This window comes from Brugia malayi, assembly GCF_000002995.4.
Source record: "Brugia malayi strain FR3 genome assembly, contig: Bm_v4_Chr4_scaffold_001, whole genome shotgun sequence".
Classification (NCBI taxonomy): domain Eukaryota; kingdom Metazoa; phylum Nematoda; class Chromadorea; order Rhabditida; family Onchocercidae; genus Brugia; species Brugia malayi.
This window is the reverse complement of record NW_025062478.1, coordinates 3,148,038-3,168,569: the sequence shown is the minus strand read 5'-3', so window position 1 is coordinate 3,168,569 and position 20,532 is coordinate 3,148,038. Positions and strand designations below refer to the sequence as shown.

Below are 20,532 nucleotides of genomic sequence, written 5' to 3'. Positions count from 1 at the left end.
AAAAGTTTAGAATTCATCCGGAAGAATTGCTTGGTAAAAGTTGGAACTTCAAATAAAATATCAAAAATAACTATTCAACTGATTAATTGATTATATGCAAATTTTGCAATCATTCTATTCGGATTCTTACGAGAAGTTAAACATATATACGAGTATTAACTTATGGAATCTAAATATTTAAATAAATTATTAATTCATCTCCTTTACTATCAGCAAATCAATATCATTATTTTCATTTTCATTATCAGAAAACAAATATACGATGATTTGCTCAATAGATAATTTAATAAGTTACGTAAACGTCGCATTGTTGCAGTAAATAAACCGGAAGGAATATTTTGAATAGTAGTACATTGAGCAAGAAAAAAGTTTATTTCATCTACTGATAACAGAACTGACAGTTAAAGCTTCTGAAGATGACAAATAATTTTTATTTCAAATTTCAATTTATGTAGAGTACTTCATTCATTGCATTTACAAACCACTACTGACAAATTTCAACTGTTTATCAAATATTCTTCAACTTCATGGAAGTCATTAATATTTTTGCAAATAATTAATTTAATAATTAAAAAATAAAAACTTTAGTAATGCTAATAATGCTATATATGCACACTGCACTTTCCTTCAAAATTAGCATCCACCATCAATAATCGAACATAACCGATTACTATTGTTGAAATGCTCAGACTGGTAAGCAACTTGTATAATTAGTTTTTTTTTTTTTTTTTTGGTAATGTCTTTCTTCAGAGAAAAGAAAGAAGCAAAAGTGTTGAATAAAGACAAAAAGCTGTTTCTTTAATATCAGCAAAGTTTCTATTAATCAGTATGCTTTTTTAATTTTACAAAATAACAAAACAAACCATTCTTTTAATTTATTTTATTGTATCAAAATTCATCCATTTAAATAGAAAGAACAATAATACGGTGAATATTCTGAAAGCAATGCATGTTGTCCCCAAGTTTTGGATGAAAAATACAATTTCGGAACACAATGCTTTCAATTCAATTCAACTAATTTCAACTGGAAATTTCTGCAAAAGCAGAATGAAACAAATAGCATATAAATGTCTTTAAATTTTGCAGCACAACTCAAACTATTCGGTCTATCAACAATTCGAGAACTGGGCAAAAATTAGAAAACTTAATGTTTCTTCATACTTTCTCAAAGGTTGCATAAGGAGAAGGTTCTTTTGCTAAAAAGAAACCTTTTTAGAAATATTATGCGATTCTGGAGGGTGGTTTTCACTGCCATAGAAAATAAGAAAAGAATTTGACCGAGATTTCTCGAATCATAAACTGCTTGATGCTTGGCTAATTCATAGAGTACACTTGTATTGTTGATTTGAATAATTGTTAAATAGTGTTTAAAGTTCTATACTCAACTGAAAACTTTAAAAATGCAAGCATTTACTGTTTTGATTCGCAGTCAATTACTTTTAGTTCAAATTTGATTAATCGAGATGGTGAAAATGAAGAAAGAAATCATTTTCCTTCTTATCATTGCTTTTTCATCTTGTACGAAGGTATCAAATTTGTTTCAATTTTTTGAAAATTGTCCTGTTTCCTTGTGGAACAAAGTAGGTTTCCTTTCTTGATAGTTCAGATCGTTGACTTCTTTGTCCTCGATACTGGTAGAATCTCAGATCTGCATTGGTTCCGTTCTGTGTATGTTACTGTTGGAGTCTTCGTGAAATATTTTATTATTCAAACCTCAAATTTGGCTAATTAAACCAAAGATTAACATTAAAAATTATACCACATACAATAATGAATTGATACATAACACACAAATGTAACTTAATTATAAAACATTTAAAGATATAAGCAAGCTAGACACCTCGCAACCGAGCCATACCAAACAAAGAACTACAATGAATGGCTTTGTAAGGAAGAAAATTGGGAGGGATGTTATGGATGTTAAGGTTACCAAGTGGATTAAAATCACTTAAAACAATAGTCTTTGTTCATTACGTCATAGCTTCGCCATTGCGGTGACAGCTCTAGTTTCAGTCGTTCCATTAAGAGATCAAACTGTCTTTTTGTGAGTAAATTAGCATTTTCACTATCACAAATTTTGTAATTTTTATTTTCTAGTTTTTTTAAGGCAACAACTTCGGGAAGTACAACAACAACAACAGCCTTTTTCGCGTTAACCTCTATAATAACAACAACAGCAACTTCTTCAACTTCTTTTACATCGACTGCATTTTCCACATCAACTCCAACTACAATAACAACATCTTCAACAGTTTCTACAACAACAACAACGACCCTTTCCACATCAACACCAACTACAACAAGAACATCTTCAACAGTTTCTACAACAACAACGACCCTTTCCACATCAACACCAACTACAATAACAACATCTTCAACAGTTTCTACAACAACAACAACCCTTTCCACATCAACTCCAACTACGACAAGAACATCTTCAACAGTTACTACAACAACCTTTTCTACATCAACAACAACTACAATTAGGACATCCTCCTCTTCAGCAATTTCTTCTACAACAATAGCGTTTTTCACACCAACTCCAATAATTGCAGTAAGACCAACTTCTCCTTCGACAATTTCTTCTAGAATAGCAACCTTTTCCACATCAACACCAACTACAACAAGAACATCTTCAACAGTTTCTACAACAACAACAACCCTTTCCACATCAACTCCAACTACGACAAGAACATCTTCAACAGTTTCTACAACAACAACAACCCTTTCCACATCAACTCCAACTACGACAAGAACATCTTCAACAGTTTCTACAACAACAACGACCCTTTCCACATCAACACCAACTACAACAAGAACATCTTCAACAGTTTCTACAACAACAACGACCCTTTCCACATCAACTCCAACTACAACAAGAACATCTTCAACAGTTTCTACAACAACAACGACCCTTTCCACATCAACACCAACTACAACAAGAACATCTTCAACAGTTTCTACAACAACAACGACCCTTTCCACATCAACTCCAACTACAACAAGAACATCTTCAACAGTTTCTACAACAACAACGACCCTTTCCACATCAACTCCAACTACAACAAGAACATCTTCAACAGTTTCTACAACAACCCTTTCCACATCAACTCCAACTACAACAAGAACATCTTCAACAGTTTCTACAACAACCCTTTCCACATCAACTCCAACTACAACAAGAACATCTTCAACAGTTTCTACAACAACAACGACCCTTTCCACATCAACACCAACTACAATAACAACATCTTCAACAGTTTCTACAACAACAACGACCCTTTCCACATCAACTCCAACTACAACAAGAACATCTTCAACAGTTTCTACAACAACAACCCTTTCCACATCAACTCCAACTACAACAAGAACATCTTCAACAGTTTCTACAACAACCCTTTCCACATCAACTCCAACTACAACAAGAACATCTTCAACAGTTTCTACAACAACAACGACCCTTTCCACATCAACACCAACTACAATAACAACATCTTCAACAGTTTCTACAACAACCCTTTCCACATCAACTCCAACTACAACAAGAACATCTTCAACAGTTTCTACAACAACAACGACCCTTTCCACATCAACTCCAACTACAATAACAACATCTTCAACAGTTTCTACAACAACAACCCTTTCTACATCAACTCCAACTACGACAAGAACATCTTCAACAGTTTCTACAACAACCCTTTCCACATCAACTCCAACTACAACAAGAACATCTTCAACAGTTTCTACAACAACAACGACCCTTTCCACATCAACTCCAACTACAATAACAACATCTTCAACAGTTTCTACAACAACAACCCTTTCTACATCAACTCCAACTACAACAAGAACATCTTCAACAGTTTCTACAACAACCCTTTCCACATCAACTCCAACTACAACAAGAACATCTTCAACAGTTTCTACAACAACAACGACCCTTTCCACATCAACTCCAACTACAATAACAACATCTTCAACAGTTTCTACAACAACAACCCTTTCCACATCAACTCCAACTACAACAAGAACATCTTCAACAGTTTCTACAACAACAACGACCCTTTCCACATCAACACCAACTACAATAACAACATCTTCAACAGTTTCTACAACAACCCTTTCCACATCAACTCCAACTACAACAAGAACATCTTCAACAGTTTCTACAACAACAACGACCCTTTCCACATCAACTCCAACTACAACAAGAACATCTTCAACAGTTTCTACAACAACCCTTTCCACATCAACTCCAACTACAATAACAACATCTTCAACAGTTTCTACAACAACCCTTTCCACATCAACTCCAACTACAACAAGAACATCTTCAACAGTTTCTACAACAACCCTTTCCACATCAACTCCAACTACGACAAGAACATCTTCAACAGTTTCTACAACAACAACCCTTTCCACATCAACACCAACTACAACAAGAACATCTTCAACAGTTTCTACAACAACAACGACCCTTTCCACATCAACTCCAACTACAATAACAACATCTTCAACAGTTTCTACAACAACAACCCTTTCCACATCAACTCCAACTACGACAAGAACATCTTCAACAGTTTCTACAACAACAACGACCCTTTCCACATCAACTCCAACTACAATAACAACATCTTCAACAGTTTCTACAACAACAACCCTTTCCACATCAACTCCAACTACAACAAGAACATCTTCAACAGTTTCTACAACAACAACAACCCTTTCCACATCAACTCCAACTACAATAACAACATCTTCAACAGTTTCTACAACAACAACCCTTTCCACATCAACTCCAACTACAACAAGAACATCTTCAACAGTTTCTACAACAACAACAACCCTTTCCACATCAACTCCAACTACGACAAGAACATCTTCAACAGTTTCTACAACAACAACGACCCTTTCCACATCAACTCCAACTACAACAAGAACATCTTCAACAGTTTCTACAACAACCCTTTCCACATCAACTCCAACTACAATAACAACATCTTCAACAGTTTCTACAACAACCCTTTCCACATCAACTCCAACTACAACAAGAACATCTTCAACAGTTTCTACAACAACCCTTTCCACATCAACTCCAACTACAACAAGAACATCTTCAACAGTTTCTACAACAACCCTTTCCACATCAACTCCAACTACAACAAGAACATCTTCAACAGTTTCTACAACAACCCTTTCCACATCAACTCCAACTACAACAAGACCAACTTCTCCTTCGACAATTTCTTCTAGAATAGCAACCTTTTCCACATCAACTCCAACTACAATAACAACATCTTCAACAGTTTCTACAACAACAACTACACTTAAAACATCCACTTCAATTTCTTCTACAACAACAGCTTTTTCTACATCAATTCCAATATCAAAATTCACTGCTTTAACAACTTCTACAGCAACAAAAATTCTGACAACTAAGAAGCCAAAACCGCAACACAAGAAAAAAACTGCTCCTCAACTACTTCTTATACAGCAGCAACTTCTGATCCGGAAATTACAAGAGGAATATCCTTATATCTATAAACTTTTGCAACAACAAAATCCTTTGCTTCAGCAACTTCTACAACTACAACAGCTTCTTCAGAAACTACAACATAAGCAGCCGCACCTTCAGCATCTTCTCCAACAACAACAACAACTTCTTCAGCAACTTATACAACACCAACATAAGCATAACTGTAAACATCAAATACAAAGTCTTCTTCAACAACAGCATAGTATCCTTCAACAACTTCAGCATCATCAACCATTTCTGAATCAACTTCAGCACCAACAACGTGTCATTCTTCAGCAACTTCTTCAGCGACAACAGACTGTCCAATATCTACTGCAGCAACTACCTCATCAACAACAATTATTTCAAAAACAACAACCTATTCTTCAACAATTTTTGCAACAGCAATTGCTTGCTCTTCAGCAGACGCAACAGCAGCTATTGGTTCTCCAACAACAACCATCTGTTCTTCAACAACAAATGCAACAAAATCTCCAGCAACTTCAACATCATAATCATCATGATCATCAAATTCAACAGCAACAACAACTTATTCAACTGCTTCAACAACACCAAACTGTATTAAAGCAACTTCAACAACAAAAACAATTACTTCTTCAGCAGCTTCAACATCAAGTGCAACTGCTTCAGCAATTGCAACAGCAACGGCCTTCTCTCCAGAGATTATTCCAAGAACAACAATCTCTTCTTCAACAACTTCTACAGCTACAACAACTTCTTCTTCAGCAATTCCAACAACAGCAACCACTTATTCAGCAGCTCCTCCAACAACAACAACTTCTTGTGCAGCTTGTACAACAACAACAGCAACTGCTTCTACAAATGCTCCAGCAACCTCAGCAAATACCTAATCTCCTTCAACAACTTCTCCAGCTACAAGTCCAATTCCAACAACTTATGCAACAACAACAACAACTTCTTCAACAACTCCTGCAAAAGCAACCTTCACTTCAGCAACTTCTCCAACGACAACAGCCTGTCGTTGGAGAACTTCTGAAAAGCAAACAAAGTCTTCTCCAAAAGTTACAACAGCAATTGCCCCTTTTGTTTTATATCCAATAACCATTTCTCAAACAATTACAGCATCAACAATAAGTGATTTCTTTTTCTTATGGGATATCTGATTTTTATATATTCATTTTCTCTAAATTCGATTACATATCAACACGCCACATTATTTATTTCTTTTTCAAAATTTTCACATAAACTTCTTCAATGATTTCTCGCTTCAGTAATTCCTGATCAAAGTATTTGATCTAAATAATCATCAACTTCTCTATAACAGCAATTATGTTTTACAATGAACTTTTATTATAATTGCAAAATTATGAAAAATATCTGCACAGAATTTTTTTCGATATGTAGATTTTTATGAACGCCAAATAAATTGCATTAGAGTATATTTTTCATATATGTTGCTTTAATTTTAAATTTATGCTTATTAAACTGAAATTGAGCAATAAATTATATTGCAAAAATTAACAGTAACCAAAATTTTTACACGTACAACTGTCAAGTTAAGGTTTTATTTTCGCAATTTTCTCAATATCATTAGTCTGAATCAAACTTTTCAACAATGGTTATCACATTATCTCCAGGCTCATATAACTGATGGGAATGTTTGACCAATTAAGAATCACTTTATTGTAATATTAGAAAAAATGAAAATATGCTACAGCTATAGTTTTGCCCACAAAACATAAAACTTTTTATATAAAACCCTTTAAAAGATCATTTTCAGTAGTAGAAATGCAAAATTTGTTTGCTTCTTCAAGGCAACAAACAATTAATAATAGCTGAAATTTTTTTTTTTTTTTAAATGCAAAATTTCTTTAAATAAATAAATAAATACTAGCATTTCTCTTAAATAATTCTGCATAACTCAAAATATCCTGCATAAAAAATTAGTACATACTTTCAGAAAAGTAGAAGAGATTTTATATGTGGAAAAAATTTGCTCAAATCTATCAAGACAGAAATCTATAGACTAAAGATTGTTATATTTGAATATTCTTAAGATCGACAATTATTTCAGTTAAAATTGTATTATTACAATTAACAAAAAACTTCCAAATTGCAATTAAATGCGTACCGTCGAAACGCAGTGCTATAAAATATTGTATTTGATAATCTCTTCCACTCATTTAAAATTTCATTCCGTTGGAAATTAACGATCACTATATGAGAAGTAATTCCTACTGTCTGACGTTAGTTAATTTTGAAAGACAAAAAAAAAAAAAAAATAAAATATTTTGCAGAGAATTTATTTCGGAGATTTGGCACTGTTGATTTTTTTTTTTTTTTGTTTTTTGTAAGAGTCAATTAGTTTAGAAGAGGTTTCTTTATTGCTTGATTTTGAGATGGATAATTTGTTGTATACATTGATAGCATGCAGTAATGCAGAAATATTGCAAAGTCTTTATTAACAAATAGAAACAGATAGAGCAGAATGAAAAAATTAAGTTTCTTATAATAGAAAATAAATGAGTTGGCTAAAAAAGTTAAAACACGAATAGTAGAAAATTTTTTGATAAATAGGTTACTACTAGTATTAACTTAATGTTTGCATAAGTATATATAGTTAAAATGAGAGTGGTCATGCTGAATCATTTGTTAAATTTCAGGAATTATCATACAGCAAATAATGTTAATTTGATATAAAAAAGGAAAAAAAGAGATGGATAATTTAAGGTGACGAACATCAAATCGGAAACAATCTAATGTGACAAAAATCAGATTGGAAGCATAGGATTTAAGGATTTAAAATGTAAATATTTGAGCGATTACGAATGAAAATGTGAATTCAAACATTTCCATATAATTCGTTTGCAAAAGAATCATCGCATCATAATATCTTCATAATATTTTAGAGTTTTACGATATTAGAAATTCACGACATCAGCATTCGATTTCATTCGTTCCAGTAGTTCCGCTCCACCGAAGCAATCTTTGATCTACGCCAAATTTCAACCAATTTCTCTGCTACAAACTATCTGTGAATTTGATACTACTTATTAATTCTTATAACGTCAAGCAATAAGTTTTTATTCCACTCTACTCGTTTGCATTAAAAGGAGTTCATCATTAGCCAAACAAATTCTCGAAAAAATATTGCTGTCACGAGCAGAGTTGTCTGCCACTATAGTCAGAAGCGCGCAATTGGCAAAGAAGAAATTGAAGAAATTTCTGGATGAAATTAAGGAAATGAAACTATTTATCACAAATTTTCTAGAGCAACCAGATCAAAAGTTGTCAGAAGATGCCGACTGTATATAACAAGAGGAGAGTATTAGCTGCTTCGAATTATATATGGGAATCGATTGGGAGAATATATATCAGGATGATAACGACTTCTTGGAGAGAAGGAGAAATTCGCATAGATAATCGATAGTGACAAAGGTACTTTTAATTTGATAAATGAATGACGGTATAGAAGCTAAAATAATTCTGTGTATAGGAATAATATCAGGTTAACTCTCAACGGTCAATCCTGGAATACGAAGTAAAAGCTGACCCGTCAACAAGAACTATCCTAATTAGCTACCCACATAGCATTAAATTTATCTCAATTATCACTAGTGATACATAGGATTTATAGAGAGAAAGAGAGAGAGAGAGAGAGAATTTTGGAGCAATTTTTTGTATTGCAGTGCATTTCCTGAAGTATCTAATGTTTTTGACTAAGAGAAGATGCAAGAAATATGATAATGCTCCAGAAAACTAAAACTTATAAAAAAAGTTGTGAAAGAGAAATTTGGAAAATCACTTGCCACTAGGAAGAAAAAAAAAACTGCATTCTACCAACAAAAAAAGCTAAGAAACTAACTGTCGAAGCAATCGAGAGAATACTTGGGTAGTTAAAAGGGATAGACGAGAATCTAAAGCAGAAGAGCATCAAAGTTATTATTGAAAGGAGATTGCCTGTTCGGATGTTGATGAAGTATATAAACAAAAGGAGGAATCAAATTCCGATCAAATTTCGACAGCTCCTCGAAAAACTAATCACAGGAAAGGAAGAAAATCAGAATTCAAGTCAAACATAAATCAAAGATCCTAGCAGATAAAATAAAACAGAAACCTCGGCTTCTAGTTACAATAAAACCGCAAGGATCAAATGACAACAGACTTCCGAAAGAAATTAAGAAAGGAAGTTCAGACGAGCTTTCAGTCAAGAGAAGGCTCATTTGTTTTGCAGCAAAGATCATTGGGATGACGAAGTCAAATTTACTCCATCTTGAAGTAGCAGATTAAATGCCTGAGAAAAGTCAAAACATCCCTAAGTTGTCTGTCAAATAAGCCATATAGCAAAAGATTGAAGAAAACCGAAGAAATATAATTTATTTCAAAGACATTTTATAAAATCAATTGAATAGGTTATTTCTTCATGCAGTTCATCAACTTTTGTCACATCTAAAAACCAAGGAAATATATTTTATTTCAAAGACAGCATAAATCAACGCTATATATTATCACCGATGTCTGAAAACTTAAATAAAGAATGGAAATAGTCCGAATAGCACTTGTTTTTAACAAAAAAAAAAAAAAAAAAAAAAAAAAAAACAAAACAATACTACGATGAAATGTTAAATTGTTAACCCATACCTAATGAACGATGTTTTTATCATCGATACAAAAATGATCAAAAAATCAACAAGAGTTAGCATAGAAGAACTATTGTCACCAATTTCTTTTTGACAACAAAAAAAAAAAAATACAGAGGGCTGTTTTCTTGATGTCTCAAACTTGGATATCTAACTTTATTCATGAAATGCTTAACAAAAATAACGAGCTCGAGCTCAATTTAAATGGCAATTTTAATGACGATATCAGTAACAGGAAGGGAAATACAGAGACTACATCAGATATTGCAACTCCAAAGGATTTTAGAAAAATTTAATCTAAAGGATTTTAGATAAATGAATGTGATGGATCGAACTGTACGCTATAAGATCACAAGAAATGGCGTCTTTGGTATGTTCACTATCGGTTCAGCGTTCTTTGTTAGCGCAATGTGAAATAAAACTTAAAACAGTGATGATGTCTGGTTTTAAAAAAGGGATTTAAAATAAAGTACTGCTTTCTTGTTTTTCTTGTTTGCTACTCGCGATATCAGCGCGACAGTCATAAACTCAAAACAAGCTCAGAATATTAGCTATTCATGGAAAAAACAAGTCAGAAGGAGCAGACTCGAAAAATGGCACAAGAGTGTGTATCAGAGATTTCTAACAAATAGTACGAGAAAGAATTTCAAAGAGTTTTGAATATTTGTATGATTTAACAGTAACAAAATAAGCAATGCATTGCAAAATTAACTCTCAACTGTTTAGAAATGAAATATCAATTTCCTAAATGATAGTTAGAAGTTTATTGATTTAAACACTATTTTATCATTTTGATGTTTTTCGTTTCTGATACGGTTTTATCATTCGGAGTTATGCAATAATAATCAGTCTATAAATATTGGATATTTTTTATTTTAGTACTGAATTGAAGAAAGCAAAAGGAATCTTAGAATATTCATTTTTCATAATTCTTCCGATTTTTTCCAGCAACTGATAATTGGATGATTTTGCTCCACAGCTTGTATTTCTCGTATCGTTTGTCTTTGCACTGTTTTATCATGAATTCTGCCCAGTAGTATCATCTCCAACTTACTTATCGGTAGTTCAAACAAAATACTTAGCCAATATGCAAAGAACCATGAAATGATACAACATGGTAGTGCAAAGACAATGAACTGAAAAAAAATTCCCATTGCAAAATGTCAGTGACAAATAATACAGAAAATAAAAAAGAATCTCTCATGTAGCAAATCAATCGATAAACTTCTTCAAAGTTGATAACTTTTCAAAAGTTATAAAGTAATCACATACCGTATGAGTAATACTCGAGAAGCTAAATGCATTAACACCTATACATAGCATATATATCAATACAATTAAATGAGTTAGATAAGTGCAGTAAGTAAGTCTACCCAATGGTTTCCATACTGATAATGACATGAAATCATTTATGGGTCCTGTAATTGAACCCTGATTAATTATAATTTCATATAATTGTAAGTGGAAGAGATAAGACAATTAATTTTATAATCGATAAATTTAATTCTGATGAAACGAATAAAACACAAAGTGGTTTGCTCTCTTTTTTTTTTTTTTTTTAAATTGATCCAAGAAATAATATTTGTTAGCTGAAATCATTTTAAGGAACAACCTGACGAGTAATAAATAAAAAAAAAAAAACTTATCATATGATATGCTTACCTCCGTAACCGTAAAAACATGCGATTGTAATATAAGCTAAAGATAAACTCCACAAAAGCTTGCTAAATGCAGAATAGAAGGCTCTCACAGATAAATCCATCATGATATCATAGCCCATCCAATCTTTTAATGACATTATCACTAGTAGACCGAGTGTTAATGAAATGATCCAACAAATAATATTTGTTAGCTGAAAATTTGAAATTAACTAAAATGACTAAAGTAATTAAAATTAGAAATAATAATCATTGTATGGTTGAAATTGATCATATTGTGTGCTACTTAAACATGATAAATTTTATAAATTTTTCTAAACCTTTGATATGTGGAGAGTTTTTATAGTCTGGAATAAGTAGCCAACTAGAATACCTATAATATAAACTTGGCATCGGATCCAAGGTGCTTGATATATCAGAAGTGAGTAACGTCTAAAATAATAAGTATGCAGCGAGTAAAGCAGCGATTAATTTATTAGAATTACTCATAAATTTAATTTCTCTATTTTTAATTGAATGTCATTTTTAGTTTGCAATGATATTTCCGACAAAAAAAAAAAGCAATCACTGAATATTTGAATTACAATTAGTACATCATTACTTCGAATCAAAGATTCTAAGTAAAAATTAGGAAACTTTTGGATATTTTTTATTCCATTATTTTCAAATTGAAAGTAAACCTGTATGGACCCATTCTAGGATCCATGACACCTATATAGAAATCTGTTGGTGGAAAGTACTCCATGTACACTGTCACCAAATTTGCAACAGTTGAAAGTAGTAAGAGTAGACCAGCTATAATGAAACCAAGCATAGGTTTCAGAGCTAACGGTATCAGTAATGCTGGTGCAAAAATGTGAATTTGAAAATCAGTCGCCAGATACCATGTCACCAAATAGCACTAAATAGTTTTATACACAATTATTTATTCATCCGATCAATAAATACTTCTCTTCACTTATCAAATATCCGTTTAATCCTGATCGGTATTTTAGGTTAATCTTACCATACTCAGAACCACATGAAGCAAATGAACTTACTTGACGATTGTAATAAATAAAATTGTTGAGATATAAGAAATTGGTCCACCAACTTTCCTCGCAATAATCATTAAGTGTCATTAAAATAACTGGCATATTAACCAAAAATGATTTAAATACAAACGAATAAAATGCTATCACAATATAATAAGGTGGCGAAAGTCTAAAAATTATTAATTTGCTAATTGTCTTCTCCATTAAAATGAACTTAAAGCTAGTTGATTAGTTTAAAAAAAAGTATTCGAAAATATAACAGTTAGGACTGAATTTTTAATTTTAGCTTATTGTGATTTATTCATTACATTTCACTCGTAGTCAATCAAATTAATTAATAGTAAAAACGACATTGTTGTACAAATATAGTAATGAATACCGAACTATTCGATGGATGTAAAATATAAGCCAAGTGGTAGATGACATTGCTTTCTTCTTGTCTTTTCGGTATTCTTTGAACCAAGTATACGATACTAATAAACCAGACATGAAGAAGAATGTATCAACGGAAAAGAATGCGTTAGTCATAAACTGCGTCCACAAATTTTTAAATGTTTCCTTACAGTCTAAGATGTTTGCTGAAAATCGATATTTAATAAGTTCAGTAAGAAATAACTATTATAAGTAGATCAGAGTTAAGCTATACTCACAACTTAGCATCATATAACCACTTGTCGCATGTCCAAAGATCACCCATGCCATACTAATGAAACGCATAAAATGAATTGGTCCTATTTGGCCTGGTTTATTGGTAGATTCGATGTTGAATATATCCTTGGTATTTCGGATCACCGAAAATGCCATTAAGCAGTGGAACCAGCATGCTGTAAATAAACTTTGAGCTACATTTGAATTTAATTTCATAAACACCTGTTAGCTAAGTTCTACTAATATTCAGAATATGTTTTTATTTCATTGATAACAACCCTTGATGACGATATAATTCAAAAAATATATGATTAAGTTGCATTAATATATGAAGAAAACACTCATCCAATCGTCACATGAACAGAATTACTTGTTTCGATTGAAGCCAACTTATAGTAATCAGAATTAAAATAGTTTGTAAACAAATCCCATGCAGTTGCCAATATAGCTATTACTCCAATAAATGCTATTATTGCTCTTAAAATAAATCAGCATTTAAATTATAAGAAACAAAAAAAGTTTTGAAATGTTTGTTCATATTTTACAGTCATAAATAACTAAAATTAGGCAATCTGACATTCAAAATAACAGAATTTTTCGACAATGATATGCAATTTATAAAAGTGATCATAATATCACATTTAAACCAATCATTTAGTTAGATTTATCGATGATTTAAATCTTTAAATTTAAATTTTGATTTAAATCATATGGTTTTTGATCAATGACACTTATAAACCACTCATTAATTAGATCTATCGATGATTAAAATCATATGGTTTGATTCGTGGCTTTTGGCACTTGCATAATTTGCTTACGCTTCGAGAATACATCTTGCTACGTTTGTTTCACGTTATTTCTGACAGTTAGAAGTGATGGCTTTTAAAATAATTGCAGATTTTTTTAAGAAACATACAATACGATCCATGTTTTGTAGTCGATAGGTCTCAATCGAACAGATGCCTGTTTTACAGTACACACAGGAGTAGAACCGTTGAATTTAATCACTGAAATAAATTTTGAAAAAAAAAACCCTGAAAATTTCATCTTACTTTCTTTCCATCTTGCAGTATGTTTTTCAAAAAGTTATTGAGCTATCATTGTTAAATAGCTCAAAATTTTAGAACTTGAAGCTTTGACATTTGTGATAGCTTCTTGAAAAGTTTTTTTTATAACCTATTTTATTTTTATTAAAGTACATAAATCTCTTATTTTCTTGTTACGAAACCAAATTTTATTAGGCATTTCATAAAATAAGTAATGTGAATTGTATTTTAGCATTTTAATTATTGGAATGACTTTAACATCATAATGGAAGGAGTTTTGAATATTTACAAAGAAAAAAGAAAAAACAAGTCAAAACATACGTGAACGACTTAGCGTCATTAGCGTGTCGTAGTTGTCACATGAGGAAGGCAGGCATACGTCAAATGATGGATCACCGATATTGTATTGATTTAATTCGCAAGCGCCTTTTGCATTGTAATTTCTTAACTTTTTATCAACAAAGATCCTAAAAATGCTTTTCACTCAATATTAAGTCGATTTTATTTACAATTACTGAAAGTTAAATGATAGAGGAAAGAAGGAATTACAAGCTGAAAGTGCAAAAGCACATAAAAATTTCATTTCATAAGGAAGTTTATAACTTCACACGGAGAAGTAAATCCCTAAGTGATACTATAAAAGGTAACTTACGTGACTTACCTTACGTAACTGCCAGTAATGGTACGTGTGGAATTCGGCAATTGCTGTCTGGCTAACATACACTCTTCATACTGCCCAAATATATTAACATGACCACGAAGAATTCCCGAAGGCGGTAATTTTGCACTAGCATCAATCACTGCAAGTAGTGAAGCACACTTGACGTCTACCACTTTGACTTTTGAAACTTACGTAACTTTGAGCACTTTGCAAATTTTGAAATTTCATCGTTTAATGTCATGTCATATTACAGATATTTGTCATAACAATGAATTATTCGTTGATAAGATATTCTATTAGAGATAAGACACTCGATAATAAGGTAGAGTAATGCAATTAGACAACACTAAAAGGTAAATAAATAGATTAAACATAGTGACAATCTAAGTTAAGGTAAAAAATCAAAGTAAAATATTAGCAGGAGAAAGCTCAAATAGGCTGTACTACAGAAAAGATCAATCAGCTTATTATATCTACTCAACTTTTTCTGACTTTCATGATTATCATATTATCAGCTCCTGCAATTTTGGTGTCAGCACTATCAGATATGTCCAACTTAGTCCAACTTATTACTCTCCAAAAGTTACTTTTCTCTTTTCTTTACTTTTATGACTTTACTAACACATATTCTATCCTTTATAATAATTAATTATATTATTGAAATGCTAAAATCAACTCGGAAGTAATGCATTCTGTAAATAGGATTTTTGCCATTCTGATATTTTGCTGTCATTTATGAAATTTGCAACAGTTTGTAGTGATAGTTTCACGTCCACTTTGCAATCTGAAAATATTTCACTTTTTAAACTATTCATTCTTTCAATAAAAAGTAACGAATCATTTCCAAAGTGATACCAAAATGTTTCATTTTTTTTCAAATTTGAATTTTTCAGTCTTTTGGACTTTAAAAAAAAAATTAATTTGTGTGCAAAGTTTAATCAAAAACCTTCAGTGATATCAAGTTCATCGATATAATTCATCAACTGATCCATTTTGCTATCCATTAGTCTAATTAAATTTTCCATTGCAAAATTAGGCAATATCCCATGCAACGATAGAAATAATTGTGTATTCTAAGAATGAAAGAAATTTTGCTAATGCACAATTTATTATTGATTGCAGTGATATTAATAGTTAAAGTAAATGATAGTTTTTACTGATAAGATAAGTTATCTTTCATTTAATTAAATACATTTCAAATTTACACCTGAGCTTAAATTGAAATAAGACTAACACTTGTTTTCAGGTATTTTTCCTGTAACCTAAGAGTATTATTTGAAATTGAACCAAAATATTTCATCCTGTATCTATCGATTTCTGAAGCAACTAAAGGCAATAATAAGAAATTGATTATGGACAACTCGAACGACCTCATTTTTTGATCTGAAATGACCAATGGTTAACAGATCTTTCCCACTTGTCAAAAATCAGTTTATTCAAATATTTCAAAAAAAAAAATGTCAACGAATGCACAATGACAAATTCATTCTTAAATAGAAATACGCAAATTTTTTGAATTATGTTCAGAATAAAAGTTATGAAAAGAACAATAATAAATGACAGAAAGACATAAAATACTGAGAAAGACAAAAAAAAGTTACCAATATAAGAAGAAAACGAATCTTATCAGCAATGCTTGTGCTTATCACAAATTTTTTTAATGTATGTGACCAAAACATCACTGCTTGGCAAAAGATTAAAGGACAAATCGATTGCTTCAATTATAGAATTGAACTGTCACAGTTCTTTTGGGACATCAGTTTTGCAATCATTAAAGATTTTTAGTTTCGATAACTGAAAATATTCAGTTCATTAGTTTTCAGTGATTGCCAAAATCTCTGAGACTTTAGAAAGTAAGTTTTATCATGTAAAAGTATCCTTAGAGATGGAAAAAATTCGAAAATAACTTTCACAAGTTCATAAATTGAAAATTACATCAATTTAGATTCGTTTTATAAGTTTTACTAACTTATTTCTATTTTCTTCTCTTCACAGTAATGCATTTTGTTTGTGCTTAATTTCTCTGAGTGTCACACATATTGTCAATTATTCGTTAAGTGCATCTCTTCTCTTTAACCACTAACCGCTGTTTTAAATTACAACTTTGAAAGGTAGCAGTATTTGAAGAAATGTTCTCATCCTGGAATTCATCTGTTAAACTTAGCAAACTTGGACGATGGTTCTAAATCTTTGTGTCATATGTTTGTTTGGAATATCCTTCCCGCAAAAGTGATGCCTTTGCAAGACTGACGAACTTCATCTGGTCTTTCTCTTAGGGTAACTTCTCTAAAACTAATTAAACTCATCTCATCATAGACGTACTTTGTGTGACCTTTCACCTATTTCATGCCAACATAGCTAACACTTTCACAAGAGCATGCAAGCTTTTCTCCATCTCTTAAATTATAATCACTAAGTAATACGTTAGCATTGTCATTCATTACAAATTACATTTGACTTATATCAGTCAGTGATAAGAAAAGTTTAATTCGAGAAAAGGACCGCCACAGTCTTATCAATTTATTTCAAAAAAAAGGATTTGACATCATTGGTATAATCAAAGCATTTAATACCGTAAGCAGAAAACGGTTACGGTAGATCTTGCAGCGATGTAAGTTCATCAAAATGATTACACTGTTGCATGACGATCAGTGAGCGCAGTCAGCTCATTTATGAAAATTTGCGCTCTGAATCTTTCCCAGTAATCAACGCGTAAACAAGTATATTTTATATCGTACCGGTGATCTCAGAAATTACAGAGCTTTTTAAATTAAATTTTAGTTTGACGGACACATCACGTTAGATCGATTATTATCCTCCTTATATCACATAAATTTAATTAAACTTAAATCAGTTCAGCATCATTTCTTGGATCGAAAATGAGATTGGATATAGGCTAAGAAATATACATAAATCATTAGAAATACTCTATGGAATAACAAGTATCTAAAGAAAAAACTTAATATCTTTAATATCTACAGAGCCATCATACTATCTACTCTTCTGTACGGAAGGATCAGAAGAATCATGGACAATCTATCGTCACTTTAAACTGTCCCATTAACGTTGTCTTTAAATCATTCTAAATCCACTACACTGATCAATGACCAATATTACTGTCGTTGAACAAAGAAGGACCACAAGTATAAAGGTTATCTTACTTAAACTTAAGATGCTAGACGGGTCATATTTTAGGATGGAAGATTATAGCTTCTTAAAATTTTGCTCCGTGATTTATTAGCCATCGCAGTATATAAAATATCCCAAAAAAAAAAAAAAAAAAAAAAAAAAGAGGTACAAGGAATTCCTGAAACAATCTTTTTTGTCTAGGACACAGTAACTGCCATCAGTGGTTGACAATCGAAAGACGTGGTGGTAATATCATCCAATGCGTTACTATTGGATTTGAGAACATATGCAAAAGGTTGTATTCCATAGAAGAACGTTTTAACAGTAATTCAGTATGGATCTTCATGAAGCCAAGCCATGAGTAATTTTAGAATTAAAATGGTTGAAGTTGTGTAGATTGAATTTTATTCTTCCTAAATAGCTCACTATATTCTAATCGATATTTTTTTTAGCTTTAATAACTTACTGATCTCAGCGAAAGTATTAGTTTATATTATCGTGATGAATTGTTATAAAATTTCCTTCCATTATCTCTGCTCATGTAATAAGCATATAAATTCGTGCTATTATCACTCTGCTGCAAATGTGATAATCAATCTCTCACGTCATTAAGTATTACATCGATAAATCAATTTAGCTGCTAGCAATAATTTGTGCTAATTTGTGCTTAAGAACTTATTTTCCAGATAATTCTTGAATTTTAGTAGTAAGCTGCATTATCCTTACCTTTATTTTCATCGTTCAGTTGTAATTTAACTGTTTATTTTACAATATGCCAAATTAAAGTAAATCATTTTTAGATTTTAATTAGTTAAAGTAAATCATTTCTATTCCAATTTCATACTATAATAAAACTTTTGCACTAATTCTCCTAGCCGTACTGAACTACTATTATCTCCATTGCTTTCATCTGTGATGTCACACATAGTTGAATTTTCAAAAAAAAAACAGATGGAAGATGATAATTCAGTTTTTTTTTTTTTTTTTAAGAGTAAAGATGGAAAATTTTAAATACAGAGAGAAATTTTTGCTCGTTACTGCTTTCAATCTTTTAATCATGGCTGTTCACTTTAACCAACCTACAATTTTATCTTTTCTCAAACGAAAATTAGAATTAAAAAAATAGATAATGAGAAGGTTTAATTTTTTTTTAAAGTGTGAATTTGTTAAAAAAAAAATAAATAAATAAATAAATAAAACAAAATTATGAGAATTTCAATTGACCAATTGATGATTTAACCGATGGTAGCATTATAAGCTTATAATTTTATTCAGATCATTGTTCAACTATTATCGCTTTTCTTTCTCGCAGAATTAATTTCTAATTTTGAAAAATAGTCATTTTAGCAGAAAAAAATGATGACTAATCGTAATACATAATAATAATCAACATGTTATTATCATTATTATTATACTGTATTACGATTATCATAAGTTCATATGATAACTTAGTTGTTTCTTACGATTAATAACTTAGCGTGCACATAATATACAATAGGTAATGACCAGATAAATTTTCATACTTAGAGAAACTTATAATCTTCAAATGATTCGAAAATGTTTTTATGCTCCATAATTGTCATTTGTCAACATAGCCTTAGAAAGTAATCGATTTCAAAGAATTTATTGTTAGTGGTATAATTTGCATATCATTTGCTATGTAATTTAGATCAAGTTCAATTAATGTTACTTGTTATTACTACCTAACAGAGATTAAAATTATTTCAAAAACTGAGTGTTAAATTTTAAAAAGTAATAATTCTTTCTTTAACTTACTAATTCACTGATCATTTTGAGAAATTTAGATTATTTAGATTTATGGCATAACGAATAAAATGAGGAAGTGATAATAATAGTGATAATGATGATAATAACAATAATAATAATAATCGATATATTATTATTATTATTAAAATGTATTGCGATCGTTGTGAATAGAGGAACTAATTCAATAGCTGCGTTAATTACGCTCGTACTTCTCTAACGCAAATCACTTCCGTTTTGAAACCGGAAGTGATTATTATTCAAGTTTATCTGAAATCTATATGAATTTTCACGTAAGAATTTTATAATTAACAATAAATCGAAAATGCCAAATGAATCAAAAAGATAGTCCAATAGTCTCTTCACAAATGTTTCTAATTTAAATTGTTTCTTGTAATTTTCAGTTATCAACAAGTTTAGAAAGTAATCGCTTCTAAAGAAATTGTTGTTAGGTA

At 31.0% G+C, this 20,532-nt stretch overlaps 2 protein-coding genes across 2 annotated transcripts; one reads left to right on the top strand and one right to left on the bottom strand.

Moving 5' to 3' along the window:
- Positions 1-1,463: 1,463 nt before the first annotated feature.
- On the top strand, positions 1,464-5,773 carry Bm17735 (Uncharacterized protein; the record flags this gene model as incomplete). Its single annotated transcript, XM_043081458.1, has 2 exons — positions 1,464-1,526; positions 2,108-5,773. Coding segments are annotated over 2 exons (3,729 nt in total), but the record flags the coding sequence as incomplete, so codon positions are not given.
- A 5,287-nt stretch (positions 5,774-11,060) lies between these two features.
- Positions 11,061-16,559, bottom strand: Bm7833 (Acyltransferase family protein; the record flags this gene model as incomplete). The annotated part of the gene is made up of 15 exons (XM_043081457.1): positions 11,061-11,273; positions 11,410-11,555; positions 11,800-11,989; positions 12,116-12,227; positions 12,476-12,696; positions 12,836-12,998; positions 13,209-13,407; positions 13,480-13,653; positions 13,848-13,954; positions 14,394-14,484; positions 14,845-14,990; positions 15,185-15,323; positions 15,861-15,968; positions 16,131-16,257; positions 16,419-16,559. 15 exons carry the CDS (start codon positions 16,557-16,559, stop codon positions 11,061-11,063), a joined length of 2,277 nt encoding a protein of 758 aa, XP_042937391.1.
- Between the last annotated feature and the right edge of the window lie 3,973 nt (positions 16,560-20,532).